Raw genomic sequence first — 16587 nt, 5'->3', positions numbered from 1 at the left:
CTGAAAAATTCAACCTACACCTGAGACGAAAACTGAGCTCTTATAAAATAAGTTTATTTACAGAGTTTCAGGTCTTAAAAAATGATTTGGCAAATAAACATTCTGCATTTTGTATTCAATTTCTTGGTGCTAGATGATGCTAGGTTGTGCTGAGCAGCAAAAAAAAAACCCAGCTGGCTGCAAGAAGGGTTTAAGTTTTCCGCTTAACACTCCTTACCACAGTACTCCGGTTGTGAAGTCATGATAGCAGCACAGAAACAGGGCCTACGGTTTGGACTCCACCACATATGGGCTGGTTAGAAAGTGGAAGGAGTTTTGAGGTTGAGGATTACAGTTACCATTACTTTGACGATTTACCCAGTGTTAAAAACATATTGGTGTTTCATGTAGGGTCTATGATCACTGTACACATTGCTTCCTGGTAGCATGAGCCGAAGTGTAATAGTCTGCCCCTCTGCTCTGTAACTTGATTGTTAGCAGAGGTACAAATGATTCCAAATACTGACAACGATATACATGTAGATTAGCAATAAATACATACAGAACGAAAAAATACATAGACTGCAATGTGGAGTTACCATATATAATAAATATAAACAGAAGCACACAAACTACAAATACGAAAATTAAATTTTTTAAATATATTTTGTTAGCAATCTGGCTAAAGCAACATCCAAATAAACTAACTAGGGTAGGGGTCAGCAACCTATAGCCCCGCAGGCTTTATACGGTCCACCCTCTACGAGTTTCTGGCACACAAATGCTCATGAACTGGCTTGGAGCAGGGCAGGCACGAGGTTAAAGTGGCCATCTTTGGGCACCCCAGGAGTGCAACATAAAACTGGCTGAGCTCTTGGGACTGAGGGTAGACTATGGTAGGCTAGGGTAAAGGTAGCGGTGCTCTTTCTGCACAGCAAATCATGTGGGTTTGTGTGAATCTTTCTGAATATGTCTGTGAATCTGTTTTTTTTTTTTTTTTTTTAATTTATTTATTTAAATAATATAGCTCTTTAATTTGGTATCCTTAAAAGGACACTATAGTCATCACTATAGGGCTGCATAAACAAAGGTATTTAACTCCTAAATGACAGAGACAGAAAATTAAGCCGTGAGACATGTGCATGATCTATACACTAAACCAGCTTCATTAAGCTAAAGTTGTTTTGATGACTACAGTGTCCCTTTAAATATGGCAATCCCACGAGCTAAAAAAAATGATACTAATAATAGCAGATTAGGAAGTTATTAAGATCAAAATTAATAAAAATGACTAAGTCATTTAGTAGGTGGTTCACTAATTTGGTATCCTAATGTGTGATTGCCATATATAAGAATACCAAATTAGGGAGCCAACATTATATATATATATATATATAGATATATATATAGAAGGCAGCCCTCCATTAATTTACAGATATCACATCCAGTACTCATGTGGAAAAAGGCTGCTGCCCCCCTAAGCTAGAGATTTAAAATAATCCCATTACAGTTTTTAGGTCATTCTTTTTGAACAGGTTTATGTAATGAAAGCATTATTTTAAATAATCCTTGACTTTTCAGCATTGACTTAGCTGGATAACCCTGTGTGAAGAGACCACCCTTGGTATCAGAGGGGTTACAATGCTTAGCGCACCGCAGGGGGAGCATCTTTAATAAAATGTGCATTCTACATGAAGTTAGCATACCTGTATCACTTTCAGTCCACAAGTCTGTTCAATGATTTAAAAGGTAATCTTCAAGGAAATCTGCGTATTAACCGTTACGCTAGTGCCTTTCAGCTTGCTAGAGCTCCACACAGACAGGCTACCAGCTGAGCAGTTTGTCAGTTATTTTTCAGATATATACATTGCAAACTGTTTATCAGCGCCCTGTGCTGGAGCAAAGGCACGTCGCATACTATGTGAAATACCATTCAAAAGCAAAAAAATGGAATCACACTTAAAAGAACACTTTAGTCACCAGAACTACAGCTTAAATGTAGTTGTGCTGGTGTCTATAGTCCGTCGCTACAGGCTTTTTAATGTAAACACTGCCTTTTCAGACGGCCACCAGAGATGCTTCCAAGCTCAGTGCTGCACGAACGTTCAGTGTCCACATGCTCTGCATGGAGGCATCAACATTTCCCATAGAGATGTCTTAATTCAATGCATCTCAACGAGGAGATATGGATTGGTGCAGCATTGGATTGGCGGAGTCACCAAGATTGATGATCTCTGCCATGGTGGCGGGACGAGCTGCGGCGAGGGAGAAAAAGTAAGTTTTAAACCTTTAGCCTCCACGTAGCGGGGTGCCTGTGAATGAACAGCGATTCCTGCACTATAGTGCAATGTGAGTAAACTCTGAAAAAATAACGGATGAGCCACAGGCTCATTCTGATCCTAATACAGTGTTTTCATGACACAGAGGAGTAGACTTGTACACGTGTTGTATGGGTGGATCATAAGTCAGCAGCAAAGCACTACAAATTCTGTGCGTATATGTGAAAACATTTCGAAGTAAAATCATTCCATCAATGTTCATATTTGAAGTTTATTATCCAAAATATTCACTAAAGCATGAACTATCAGCAATTATTACTAATGTTTTTTTATACACTATATACACAATTTTAGTTTTAAGGGTATTTTACATTTTATTATTCCTACTTTGTTTTTGTTTTTCAAGAGTATATATCAGATAGTGTATCTGTTTGGGAAGAGTTTGGTATTTATGCTTTTTTGGTATGTTTTTAACATATCTATACTTTTTTAAATACATTTTCATATGTTCACCCTAGAGACTGAAGATACACAAGACTAAGGTTTTAAATTGATGAATTTGTTACATTAGGTGTGTAATACAATGCTTTGAAATTGGCATCTTTTCGATTGTGGTATAAAATATTTCAATGTTTGGTGATTTAGGTATGCCTTTTTTATCCTGCTCTCAGGGATGTATTTGATTGCCTTAGTATTAGGTTAGTTGATATAGTATTATGCATTAGCAGGTCTCTTTAATCATGTTTTTGATATATCTATTATAGTGTTTCAGAATACTTGTCCATTTTTAAGTTTTGTTTCAGAGACTAAAAATATGATTTTGCTTTCATGGACTGAGTGAATAAAGGGTGTAATTTGCACTTTTAGGACTTTTTTTATGTAGACTGTGATGCCAGAAAGGGCTGGACATTGTAACTCCTCTAACAGCATATAAAGGATGGCCACAGGAGAACTCATCTTATGCTTGAAAAAGCCCAGACAGGTGGGGCAAAACGCGTAGCACAGCTGAACCCGGAAGTATATGTACGTGTACAGTGAGATGGCGATCAGCTGGGGGATACAGTGAGACGGAACTCGGACTGTTTATCTACTAATTTCTAGGACTTTGATCTGCTGCAGTCCAGTGAGAACTATCCTTTTTACTTTTACATTTGTTTTTGTGTGAATCAAGTATTTTACTTCACATCTTCGGCTGATGGTGAGTTCGTCTGATTACCCACGTCTGGATCCAACGTACACAAGGGTCTGATCCTCCCTGTGCCTGATAGTTATATTGTATATAGTACTATAACCACTCCACAACTGTGAGTTCAATTCTTACAGATTGCCACGTACCAGATTATATTTTTACAATATTGCACCAGGTCTGTGTTTTAATTTTATATATTTTAAATCAGTGAGATCTACTAGTAAGGAAGAGTGCAAGTATATATTTGTTTGCCACATAATTTCATCCACTCCATCACAGTGTGATCTTTACTCTGGTTGTACAGATTTCTTCCTTATAAACCATCAGGCTCTTGTTGATGGGCGATTTGCATATTTTAATGTTCTGATTGTCGCTTTTTCTACACTGTTATCTCCATCATTGTTTGCACACCTACTATTTTTGTTTTTTTATGCTTATTCTGGGGATTTATGTCAGAGCTCCTTGTAGGTTGCTGCATGCCCAAGTGGTTGACATTTAGTTTTTGGTGGTAATATTTATTTAAAATATTTCGCGCCATTTTTTTTCTTCTTGCATATTGAATTCTTTATACAGCTCCATCATACATTGGAGAGCTGTACAAGAAGTGCACTAACAAACAAGTCAGGCTTAGAAGAAGAGACGAAGACCCAGCACAAACCAGCTTCATCTCCAAGATCCATGTACATAAAGTAAATAGCTTTCAGTTGATATTATAACCATATACATATACATTCTTTAAATGGACACTCTAGGCACCAATACAACTTTAATTTGATAGATTTTGGCCTCTTTAACATGCTGTATTCGTTTGCAAGCTCAAATTTACAGTTTTTGTACAATAAATAGTATTGCAGAATGTTTCACCACAATTCTGATGCCTTAGCCATGCACCTCATGTTAGAAATACCTCCTTATCAAATGTATATACACAACTCAGGCTCTACAGCACTGAGTGAGTGGCTTTTCATAACCTGGTTGCAGACAGTCACAGTAACTATAAACCGGTAGTGGTGTCCTTACTAAATGCCTCCTGGGTGTCCTCTTCTTCTAATGGAAGCTGCTTTGCAGTTCTGCTCATTCAGTACTGTCAGTGACTGAGCTGTTTGCAGACATTTGATAAGGAAGTTTTTTTCTGGAATGGGAAGGCGTGACCAAAGAGGCAGGCTGATGGTGCAGCATTCTACACAACTTTTAATGCAAAAACTATAAAGATTTGTGGTATTGGTGCCCATAGTGTCCTGTTAAGCTATACATTTTTTTTTTTACAATTAAAGGGACTCTATGGACACCCAAACCACGTCATCTCCATGTAGTGGTCTGGGTGCCATGTCTTTGTAACCTTGCAATTGAATATGTTGTCATTTTGCAGGAATGGCAACGTTTACACTGCAGGGCCAACATGACTCTAGTGACTATCAGGAAGCCAACCACTAATGGTCCTTCTGCAGATGTAAACAAGTTACACTTTGTTATAAATGAAAAGACTCTCCTAGAGAGCATTTTGGTTTTTTTTTTGTCGCAGGACGGCATTTTGCTGCATATGAGCAATGGCTTTGAGATTGATGATCTCAGCCAGGCAGGAGAAGCGGCAACATGGAGACTGGTACAGCACGAAATGTGAGGAAAGTAAATGTTACTTTAGGGGGACGACACCTACACAGGTAGATGAACAGTATAATGTTAGCAATAAATGTTTGTATTTCTAACACTGCTTCTTTAAAATGTTAGTAACCTGGTTAAAGATTTTGACAATAAGAGTTAAAGAATAAATAAATGTAAAAAAGCAAACACTTTGTTAACATTTTTTTTTTCTTCTTTTAACGGCCTTTGGAAATGCTAAAATCGCTGCATTGATACCTCTTAGCCAATGTGCTGGATTTAAAATGTAAATAAACATTTCTCTGCAAGCCTGTACCTGCTAAGACTGGGAAGTGGCTGACTTCAGCGACGTCAATAGTAGTATTGTAGTTAGTATCTTATGAATGTTTGTTGCACAGAGCCGCCGTACATAAAAAAAAAAAAGAGTCATACATGCCAATTTGATGCCCCCGTTCAGCTTCCATTCACATTGTTTTTTTATGAATGAGAAGAATCCAGGTGTGTAAGCCACTTATTACCTGTACATTTCTAAGACCAGGACTAAAAATGTAAAATCCTACGCGATTAGTCAGGCCTTAAAATGTACTTGTCTCGGCAAACCTTGAGACTCCATGACACACCATGGGATAAATTTCCGGTTGCCAATGGCAAGTGTAATTCTGAGCCTTATCCTAGATTGTCTTTTGTAAGAGTGAGATGGGACCCGGCTATGCTGTGCTTTCTGCATCTGCCATTCTCTAGCCTGAAAAGCCTGAATGATGTTTGCATGATTTTCCTGTATCTCTATAAAATGCTTTGACGTAACATGTTTCTAGATTAGTGTTTAGAAAGCACAATGCATATGTCAGCAACAGGTGTGCTCCAATGCCACCCATCAAACGCATTGAGGCAAAACGTAGAAAAAAGGCACGTTTTCTCTTTCTTTCAAAGAAGGGCAGCTTTGTAGACCATGTCTTATCACAGAATGTGATATGTACAAACACTCAGTGCAATAATATTAGATTGTGCATTTCAATGTGTACAGAGACAGGGAAAGTCCTCTAGGAGAGAGGCAAACACACACTTTACTTGCCACTAATCATTGACTTGAAAACGAGCTCCGTTGCCCGCGGCTAATCAAAGCCACAAGGCAAGATGTTTTCTCACTTTTGATCATGTTGGTTAACTCCATCAAGCACCATCACAACATCTACTTCTGTCCCTGTCACTCCTTTCCCAATCTTAGAAATGTCATAACTTGCAAATTCTTGCTGTCAGCATCTGGTCTCCCTGTGTAATCATGACAGGGTAATCTCTGCTTCTCACAGCAGTGAAGGACAGTTCCCTCATTGCTGCTTCTGCAGTCTTTATTAATGAAATCACAGCTGAGAACTGAACTATAGCACAGCACAGTTTGGTGTAGCGGCCTTACCTGTGAGCTGTGCAATCAGTATACACTCACTGCTCAGTGTAAACACCCAATGCAAACTTATGTCGTACAAATATGTGTGCAGCCAAAAGAGGCAGTACGGTTACTTGAAATGTGACCAGCCAGGGTTCCCAAAATGTTTAAGTTCAAGGCACACTTAATATTTTTTCAAGGTGCACCAAGTGTGTGTGTGTGCGCTCGCTATGTATGGTGAGTTATTCTGTGGTGTAAGGTCTGTGGGGGTGGGAGGGCAAATTCATTTTTTTTTTTTAAATTACAAATACCGGTAATACTTTTCAGAACCCTCCTCCCTGCTTACCTTTGCCTGGGAGGGGGGGGGGCGTTTCCTGCAAGCCCTGGTGGTCTCAGTGGTAAGAGTGAACTCTAGCAGCCTCAGGAGCTGCTATAGATCACTCTAGCGAGATTCGGAGCGTTGCCGTGTTAACCGTGGCAACGCTCCGAGCTCGCGAGAGGAGAACCCAGCGGAGCTGCAGGTTAGAGCTCCCCCGGGTTCTCTCTCCCTCCCCTTCCAGCATTACAATGCTAGCGGGCCGGCGAGGGAGATCTCTGATCTCCCCTCCGGTCCTGCATTTAATAATAAACGACCTATATCATCGCAGGTCTTGGTTGTGTTTTAAAATAAAAAGGTGCAACAAATCACAGTTTTATCATTTCTAATAAATCAGTTTACCAACCTCTGCTTCTTCCTCTTCCTCTTTGTTCGGCTCGCCATCATGAACGTCTGCCTCTCCATCCTCATCATCACTACTCGATGACTCCAGGATTTCACTCATGTCCATTTTCCAACTCTCAGGGACAGTTCTTGAATTCAGGAAATGGATTGCCTCCTTTACACCTGGAGAGGAACAAAAGGAGGGCTTCCTTATCAATATACAGCAGTGCAGTAATTAACTAGATTGTTTCCAGAACATTAAAACCATTTTATTCATAGTTAAACATATGTTAAAAAACTAAATAAATAAAAATTCCCAGTAAATCAGATGGTGTGATGATCGATGGGTTAACTTGAGGAACAGAGGTGGAACTTACTCTGAAGCTTGTAACTAAACTTGCTTCAGTTCATATGATCCAATGGGCACATGCTGGCCTCTTCAAGGCTTAAGTGGCCCATGATTAAACTGGTACGTGTGCATGGTTTGGATCAACATACATCTTCAACTGAGATATCTCTACGTTTATCCCAAACTCAGACAGGAACGTCAATCATTGTTTTTACTAGCCAGTTCCCTTACAACTGTCTGGACATTACTAACAGAGCCCACAGAGTGTGGATAGGGAAAACAGGCTTTAAAATACACTCTTGGTACCAAAACCACTACAGTTTAAAGGGTTACTCCATTAACCATAATAACTTAATTGCTTAATTGATTTGAAGTGGTCATGGTGGTAGGAGTCTGTATGTAGTGTTACAGCTTGAAACATTGCATATCCACAAATATTTAGAATTGTTCCACCACAAGCACATGTGACATTGGCAGCCCACAACTCTGTTCCTGTTTGTCTAATATCAGTTCTGTGCATATTTTATGTCTGTTGTCAGAGCGCCCTGAATGCCAACAAAAGAGGTTAAAACCTTCCCCATGCAGGCAGAGTTTTCAAGGAGAAGCTAGCTCTCCAAGTCCACCCTCTCTCCCTTAGGCGCTCCCTCCATTGTAGGAATAAAAAAAAAATAACACACCTCTGCTCTGAGCCGGCAATTGGTCCAATCACAGGTTCCTCTATGAGAAGCCAGTGACCAGTCCTTGTGGCGCGAGGACGGAGTGTGGAAGGCAGTTTCACCAGAGACTTAATTTTTTTTTTTCCTTCTTTGTTTTACAGCAAGGAGAGCCCAATAGGTAATTTTACACAGCAAAGGTCCCCCACTCCGAATTGTTAAAGTAATCCTTTAGTGTAATGGTTCTGCAGCAAAGAGCCTGTTCCTGCAGGCTGAGCAGTGTAAATATTGCATTTTCTAAAAAATGGTAGTGTTTACATTGTTGGAACCAAAAGGGGTTACATGAATTCCATCCCACATAAAATTAAATCCCTACCCACATTTAAATAACTGAAGGTTTTTTAGTATCACTCCAACGGCCATTTAAAGTGTAAGCTCACCTTCCACATCAAAGCAGAACCTCTAAAGTGAGTCCTACACCACCACAAACCTCTAATGAGAAAGAAAAGGGGGACTTTTATGAACCACTAATGTATGATGCATGTAAGAGGTTTTGCCTTGACGTGGCAGATGAGCCAACACTTAAATGACCATTGGAGTGATGCTAAAAACCTCCTGCTAATAAATTAGGAATTTGGGATAGTGCGCAGGTAACTTTAGTTTCTGTTCTATGTATTAGGGCTGGTGAATACTGTAGCCATTGCTGCTACCATGGAGTACTGGGAGTTAAGGCGCAGGACTTCATTTTGTGTGTTAGTGTTTACATTGCTGCACAGGGCCACCTCTAGTGGCTGTCACCTCCTGAATGCGGTTCTGCAAAGATTACAGTTCAGAGTCTCCACGCTCTGTATATAGACACAGAATGCTCCCCACTGACTAAGGTCTCCCAAGATGCCTGTGAAGCTCTACTTTAAACAGTGCAAAAAATATGTTAATTATATTTAAAAAGTACACACACACACAAACGCTTTATTTTTTTAAATTTGATTTGTGCCTTTTACTGCTTCAGACTTCTGGGGCAACCTTTTAAAAAAAATAAAAATAAAAAAAAATATGCAAAACTATGTGTCCAATCAGATTCTTCCTACAAAGAAACATTGAGGGCACACAGTACATGCGTAGCAATCACAGTAATCAGCCAACAAACGGAAGATAAATTTAAACCAACATTTCACAGCATCAGGTATTAACAAACTTTGCATATGGACGTTGGCCATTAAATACATTTATTTTTAAATTTGTAAGACTGCAGGGGGACATTTTTGCCCCAAGATCACTTCATTAAGAAGTTATATTGGTCCTTAGATTGTCCTTTTTACAACTGCCTTCATAACAGATTTGATACAACTTTACATTGGGGATTAACTGTATGCTATGTCTACCCTTTAAATGCTGTAATAATTCTCAAACGGAGGATCCCGCCGAAACGTTGAAGTTTTTACTCCTTATATGCCATCACTCCTATAGACATTTGTAGTAATTATACTCCAAGTCTATGCTTTGTGCTTGTCTGTGTGTATAAGTTTTCCTTAAATCCTTAAGGACCAAACTTCTGTAATAAAAGGGAATCATGACATGTCATGTGTCCTTAAGGGGTTAAAGGGACACTTTAGTCACCAGAACAACTACAGCGTATTGACTTTTTCTGGTGAGTAGAATCATTACCTTCAGGCATTTTGCTGTAAACACTGTCTTTTCAGAGAAAATGCAGTGTTTACATTACAGCCTAGTGATAACTTCACTGGCCACTCCTCAGATGGCTGTTAGAGATCCTTCCTGGGTCATGGCTGCCTAAAATGCATCCAAACATTCAGTGTCTCCTCCCTCTGCATGCAGACACTGAACTTTCCTCATAGAGATTCATTGATTCAATTCATCTCTATTAGGAGATGCTGATTGGCCAGGGCTGTGTTTGAATCATGCTGGCTCTGCCCCTGATCTGCCTCTTTGTCAGTCTCAGCCAATCCTATGGGGAAGCATTGTGATTGGATCAGGCTACCACTTCTGATGATGTCAGCAGACCGCTGGTTTTTCTGAGTCTAACAGCATGCAGAGTTACAGCTTCAGGCTTGAATACAGTAAGACGTTGCTATATTTATGGAGGCATGAGGGCCCAGGGGGGCAAGATGGTGGTTTTAACACCATAGGGTCAGAAAAACATGTTTGTGTTCCTGACCCTATAGTGATCCTTTAACATTAGTTTTAAAGACTAACTGTGGGACCAGTTGAAGTCCCTACACCAGGTGAGCAGGGCACATAGGGGGAGTGTTAACCCCTATACAAACAGTGTTACACTATTGGAGAATATATGTGCTTTGTCTCCCAGATATCAATTGGGACCCGGTACAGATCAAGTGCACTGTAATAAGAAGTGCTGGAGAACCTAGAAAGGCTACTACATTTATGGTGTGGACTATATGACCTTGGAATCATAAAGAGAGTCCTTCACATACATCAGGACAATACGCTTATCTGTATGAACATTCTGCAAATAGGTTCATTTAACGCTTTGCTCTTTAATTTGAGAGCTTCTAGCAGTTTTGTACGCTAACTCATTGTTTTAAAATATTGCGTTTGAGTTTTGTATATAGGGGAAAATTAGAGGATAGCAGCACGGGTCAGAAAAAGATGAAAGATACACTTCTTATATATATTATAAAACATTAAAGGAGAAGTGCCTCAGATCGATATTAAATTAACACAAATTAAGGAAAAGGGGGTTTCATAATCTAGTCAAACTTTATGGTTATGTAAAACACAGGTCTAACAACACATGGCATGATTCTCCCTCCCTTACCTTGCAGGGCAGAATGTTCAGATTTCAGTGTATTAACTTTATGGTTATGTAAAACACAGGTCTAACAACACATGGCATGATTCTCCCTCCCTTACCTGGCAGGGCAGAATGTTCAGATTTCAGTGTATTAACTTTATGGTTATGTAAAACACAGGTCTAACAACACATGGCATGATTCTCCCTCCCTTACCTGGCAGGTCAGAATGTTCAGATTTCAGTGTATTAAGGTCAATTTCAGCGAGATCTTTCCTTGCATTGGAATGGCTAGAGGGGAAAAATACACATAAAATTCATCACAAAAAAAAAATAGTTCAACAATTTACCTTTAAAAGTGTAAAAAATAAAATGGAATATAATGTAGAAATCTGCAAATTAAATCACGAGAAGTTTTGCAAACGTCAACAGATTAACTGTTGCATATAAGTGACGGAATATATGCAACACAACATATTATTATTGCCATTTATATAGCACCAAGCGCTTTACAGCACTATAATGGGGGAATTTTAAAATATTTTTTTTTTACAAGGACAACAGGATAAGGAGGACCCTGCGCAAACATGCTTACAGTGTTTTATTAAGATACAAAGCCAAAGCGGGACTGAGAACTCCTGATACAAGAATCAACTATGCATTTAGACTCAGATCCACATTGTGCACATGGCATTAACTTCATAAACCATGTTTCAACTGTAATAAAATGTGTGTGGTGATTCTCTCTCTCTCTCTCTCTATACACACACACACACCTATCTATCTATCTATCGATATGAGAGGAGAGAGAAAGATAGAGATATATATTGAAGTAAACATGTTACCTGTCCTGATGAAAGCTCCATGTTGGAGCTGAAACATTGATACTTTATATGGAATAAATAAAAGCTAAATTTTACTACTTCAAACAAGTCCCAGGAGTGCGATTGTTTCTACACCCATATATACCTTTGCCACAACCAGCACCGGGCACTACAAAAGTTTTCTTGGAGTGCAAGGTACTACGATGTGTGTGTGTGTGTGTATATATATATATATATATATATATATATATATATATATATATATATATATATATATATATATATATATATATATATATATATCCCTCTATTTTTTTCAAAGGCCCTCTGCATCTCCTGTATGGGTTGAGGGATGTATACTGAGAAGGCGGATTACTTCCATCGACCTAGTGATTTAATAACACGGACTGGTATGTCCTGACTGGAGGCCGTATCCCACTCCTCAGGGATGCACAGTAAGCAGCCCTGCTGTTCAGCGTCCCCATGTTCTGCATGGAGACGCTGAATTTTCCTCATAGACATGCATTGATCCAATACATCTCTATGAGGAGGTCATGATTGGCCAAAAGGGCATTTGGCCCCACCCCATACTGATTTTAGCCAATCCAATGCTTTCCCTTTGTGACATCAAATGGCTAAAATTCAGCCATTTGATGATGTCACAAAGGGGGCGCGGCGCTCGAAATAAGATGAGTTTTACACTTTTAGAGGGGGGGCAAGCCATCTTAATGGTGGGTTAAACACTATAGGGTAATACATGGTGGGTTAAACACTATAGGGTAATACAGGTTTGTGTTCCTGACCCTATAGTGATCCTTTAAGGTGGCAAAACGTAGTGAATGCTACCAATGATGTAATGTCAAACAGAATATGAATTGTATGTTCAGCCATGAATTTCTTATACAAAGAGAAAGCCCTATCATAGGCTTGACGGGTATTGGTTGAAAGGGCTAAGCTAGTCAGGACTCGGCTATGGACCAGTAATTCATTTAATCCACGACTAACTCCTGGAACGAAGGGGTGGCCGTGGTTGTCCGTGAGGCAGTAGGTAGCGTTTCTCAGAATGCACGGAGTTTAAAACAAGAAAACTGGTCAGCTGCGGTGTTAAAAACTCCAGGAACATGGCAACAAACTAAATAAAAATGATTACAGGCTGTAATCTCCTAATGAAACTCATAATAGCCAGCGAGGATGAACGCCCTTTGTTATTCATATGGCAAGTGGCTAGGTTATCGAAAAAGTATCGTACTGAGCAGCCAGTTCCATGAATGGCTCCATGCCACTGCCGCAGCTACAACAGGATATACTTTGAATAATGCAGAGTTGCAGTAGAACCCATCAATATCCTGCACGTCCACTGGTCAACTACCACAAAGCCACTGATCGCCAAATATGGCTGCAAAACCAGTGGTAGCTGCAGCATCCGTCCAAATGACAGGGGAGTCCACCGACAACTGAGGAAGAAACAGTGCAACAGAAATTCCCTCCACATGAGAAGGTCAGCGGTGGCATGCGGATTGAGGGAGGTACAACTATCATCGTTGGAAAAAACAGGCAGTAGGCTAAGGAGTCTAAAGATAAAGGCTCTACCCTGCGGGATGATTCGTATGGCAAGATTCAGGAAACCCAATAGTGATTGTAACTCCTTGCGATTGCAGGAACCAACTTGGACGTATTGGTTGATGATATGACTTATTTTATCTAACGGGAGGCTGGCTTCCATGGCCACGGAATCAAGGTGAATACCCAGGAAACTAACTATGGTGTTGGGACCTTCAGTTTTGCTGGGAGAGACTGGTACGCCTAAGGAATGAAAAAGTTTAACCCCTTAAGGACACATGACATGTGTGACATGTCATGATTCCCTTTTATTCCAGAAGTTTGGTCCTTAAAGGGTTAATGGCTTTAAGTTGCCTGGGGGGAGGAATTGTTCTCAAACAGAAAGTCATCCAGGTAGCACAACCCAGCTTATCCTTTGCTGGTTTGTTAAACTTGGTTCGGGCGCCTGGGAAGATCGGACTGGTCGGAATAGTCTGTGGCATGCGCAGATTGCACAGGCTGGTGTCCTCAGTCCGGCGAAGTGCTTGCAAAACAACTCAGTGTCCATTCTGCTCCAATCTGTTTTGATGTTGAACGGAGCCAGAATGGCAGATGCCCTCGCCGAAAAAGACCGGTGGTAATCGTAAAGGGATGAACCACCGTATTTATTACCTAAGTCCACCAGCTTGTGCAAGTAGAGATCCAACTCCTCCCTCCTATGAGGGTGTACCGAGCATATTACATGCCTATAAATCCAAAAGGCAATGACAAAATCTGGGATAGACAATTTCTTACTTAGTCTAAGATCCCTAGATTTCAATACAACAGATATATCGCCGTAAGCGTATGTGCTATTCTCCACAACATCCTGAGAGGCATTCAGTAGTGAGACAAGATTAATGTCTTTGCCTTCCAGGATGTCTTTTTTGAGATTCGCAGGTACCATATGGGTGGGGGGTGATGATATGAGTACCCGACTCAGGGGGTACTTTACCCGATTGTATATGTGGTGAACCTGGAACGTCAGCAGCTAAAAGTCCCAGATGATGACAAGGGAAGGCTACAAGCCTCAATTCTAGCCTGTCTATCAACTTTCCCCATGGAGGTAACGAGTGAGGAAATCATGGCGTGGAGCTCCGAGATGCTGGAGCCACTTGTTCCTTCCCCGGCCCCAGCGTCGTCAGAATATGTCTGCATGAGCTGAAACAGTCCGCTTTCCTGGCCGTTGCTGGGAAAGGAATGTTGCGTTTACGAAGTTCCGCCGTGAAGCGGGGAATGGTCCAAGACCTAATAAATGCAGGACTACCGATATCGCCATTTTGAGTAGGAGAAATGGACCTGACAGGAGTACTGGGAATTGACAACTCATCCGCTTCATCAGGGATCTGAGACATACTGAAAGATATATTAAACACCATTTAGAAAATTCGGTGTTTTACTGACTGGTTTACTAGTGACAAGCGGCGAAACAATTCACCAAGTTCGGTGACAGATGAGGGCCTGCTAATTGCCAAGTGGCTGGAGAGGCTCTACCTAAGATTTGGCGCAAGGGAATTCGGGACCACTGCACATGTGGCGGGGTGTCGGCCACTCGGTGCGAATTAAGCCCAAAGATAGTAGGGGAGTGACATGGGAGGCCCTCCCTATGCAATCGTGCGAGGCGGTGGACTATGATTTGGCCAGAGAGGCAAATTTCACCTCTAGCGTGGAGGATGGGTGTTGGCCTCGCGGGACCACTGTAGACAAGGCGGAGGTGCCAGAAGTGTTACCACTAGTGGGTCAGAAGACTCTAATAAGCCAGTAAAACCTAAAAGAAAATTGGCATGTTGAGGAGTTGCCTTTGGTAAATGTACCAGAATTCTATTCTCGGGTTTGTTAGGTCAGAAAGTAGTTGTAACCTATTGAAATCGAATGGTACAAGTTGCAGCCGTGGATACGGTAATAGGGGAAAAGCACACCAACCAAAAGGGAGGGAAGAAAAAAATATATATATATTTATATATTATTAACTGACCTGTCACAGAATACTGTGTTTCCAACTAAGGGAGTAAAGAGGGGAAGGAGAGGCCTATACCTAATAACAAAGATGAATATACAAATTAGCATGCATATACACCAACACCTGGAATCATACCCCTTAACAAGAGCACCTACTTACAAGATATAGGAGTCGAGGTCTGAAGAGCAAATGCGGCTCTAAATCTTCACCTCGAGAACTGAAAATGATTGGCATGACACATAAATAAGTTTGTAAGCAAGCCAATGACATGTATTAACATAGTTTGTTTAAGGAACTATTACACAGAAAACAATGTAGAACCAAATACCATCCTAAACAAATCGCTATGCATATACTATGTACCTATAAATGTGCGAACTAGAAACTGCATCCAGACGGACCTGCTGAGCCCAACATTATAAAGTACAACCTATACATAGAAGAAAATACATTCTGTCAACCAATAGTTTCCTAGTATGAGGGTCTCCTATGTACCTCTATACTACTGCAACATCAAGTTTTGACCGCTAGAGGGCCGCCAGCCAAATTACCCTGAGCTAGGAAACCATAGCAACGTATGGAGAGTATTTGCCAAGCTTTCGTGAGCATAGGCGTAAATGTTTGAGAATAGTTAAGCTACGGCTAGCCGAACCTAGGGAAATCTTACTAAGCGAATGAGTGGGAAAAGGACACGAACGGTAAGAGAGTCCACCAGTCAGTTTACCATGATTACGTGCGAACGCAGTCATGCGCCTAAACGACCCGTTCATCTGGTAAAGAGACGAACAGGAGGGGGGATGAAATAACCAGGCCACCGTACAAATAATAGACACGACCAGTTAGTATGAAAACGAGACGAACGGATAAGTAGAAAAAGGACAAATGCTCTATGCAGCAATAGAGCCCATGTGTCCGCATATCAACACGTAATTGAAAGGAAAAGCAGAAACCGTGAAGACGCCAATGGAGGGCAACGGTGCAACTGCTCGTCCACGGGGTCAGAGGTCAGGCCGGAGCTTCTGGAACAGAAGGCTGTATGGGAGAATGGCGGAACGGAATGTAGCCACGAAGACTTGGGCATCCAGACAGCAGTTTCCACAGACAGGTAGTAGGTGAGATGGTGGTCTGTATGCACCGGAAGAAGCAGCATGCAGATCGCCCGACCAATGACAGTGAGGTAGGCCAGGGGGGAGTCCCTTATATAAAAAAGTCTATATGACCCTCCCACAACTCCAGGGAAAGCCTTAAAACACACACACACACACACACGTATAAATATAATGGGATTATCACCACTTGCCATCAATGAAACTATCATTTTATGTA

At 40.9% G+C, this 16587-nt stretch overlaps 1 protein-coding gene across 2 annotated transcripts in view; it reads right to left on the bottom strand.

The window, feature by feature from the left end:
* The window catches only part of ARID4A (AT-rich interaction domain 4A), a 64925-nt gene that overhangs the window by 22649 nt on the left and 25689 nt on the right, over positions 1-16587 (bottom strand). For both annotated transcript variants that reach the window (XM_063440248.1, XM_063440249.1), the window contains exons 10-11: positions 11117-11190; positions 7150-7310 (exon numbers count right to left, since the gene is read on the bottom strand). In XM_063440248.1, the coding sequence (XP_063296318.1) occupies positions 7150-7310; positions 11117-11190 (235 nt within the window). The remainder of the gene's footprint in view (positions 1-7149; positions 7311-11116; positions 11191-16587) is intronic.

This window comes from Pelobates fuscus, chromosome 13 (assembly GCF_036172605.1).
Source record: "Pelobates fuscus isolate aPelFus1 chromosome 13, aPelFus1.pri, whole genome shotgun sequence".
In the NCBI taxonomy this organism is placed as follows: domain Eukaryota; kingdom Metazoa; phylum Chordata; class Amphibia; order Anura; family Pelobatidae; genus Pelobates; species Pelobates fuscus.
This window is presented reverse-complemented; position numbering and strand designations above follow the sequence as displayed.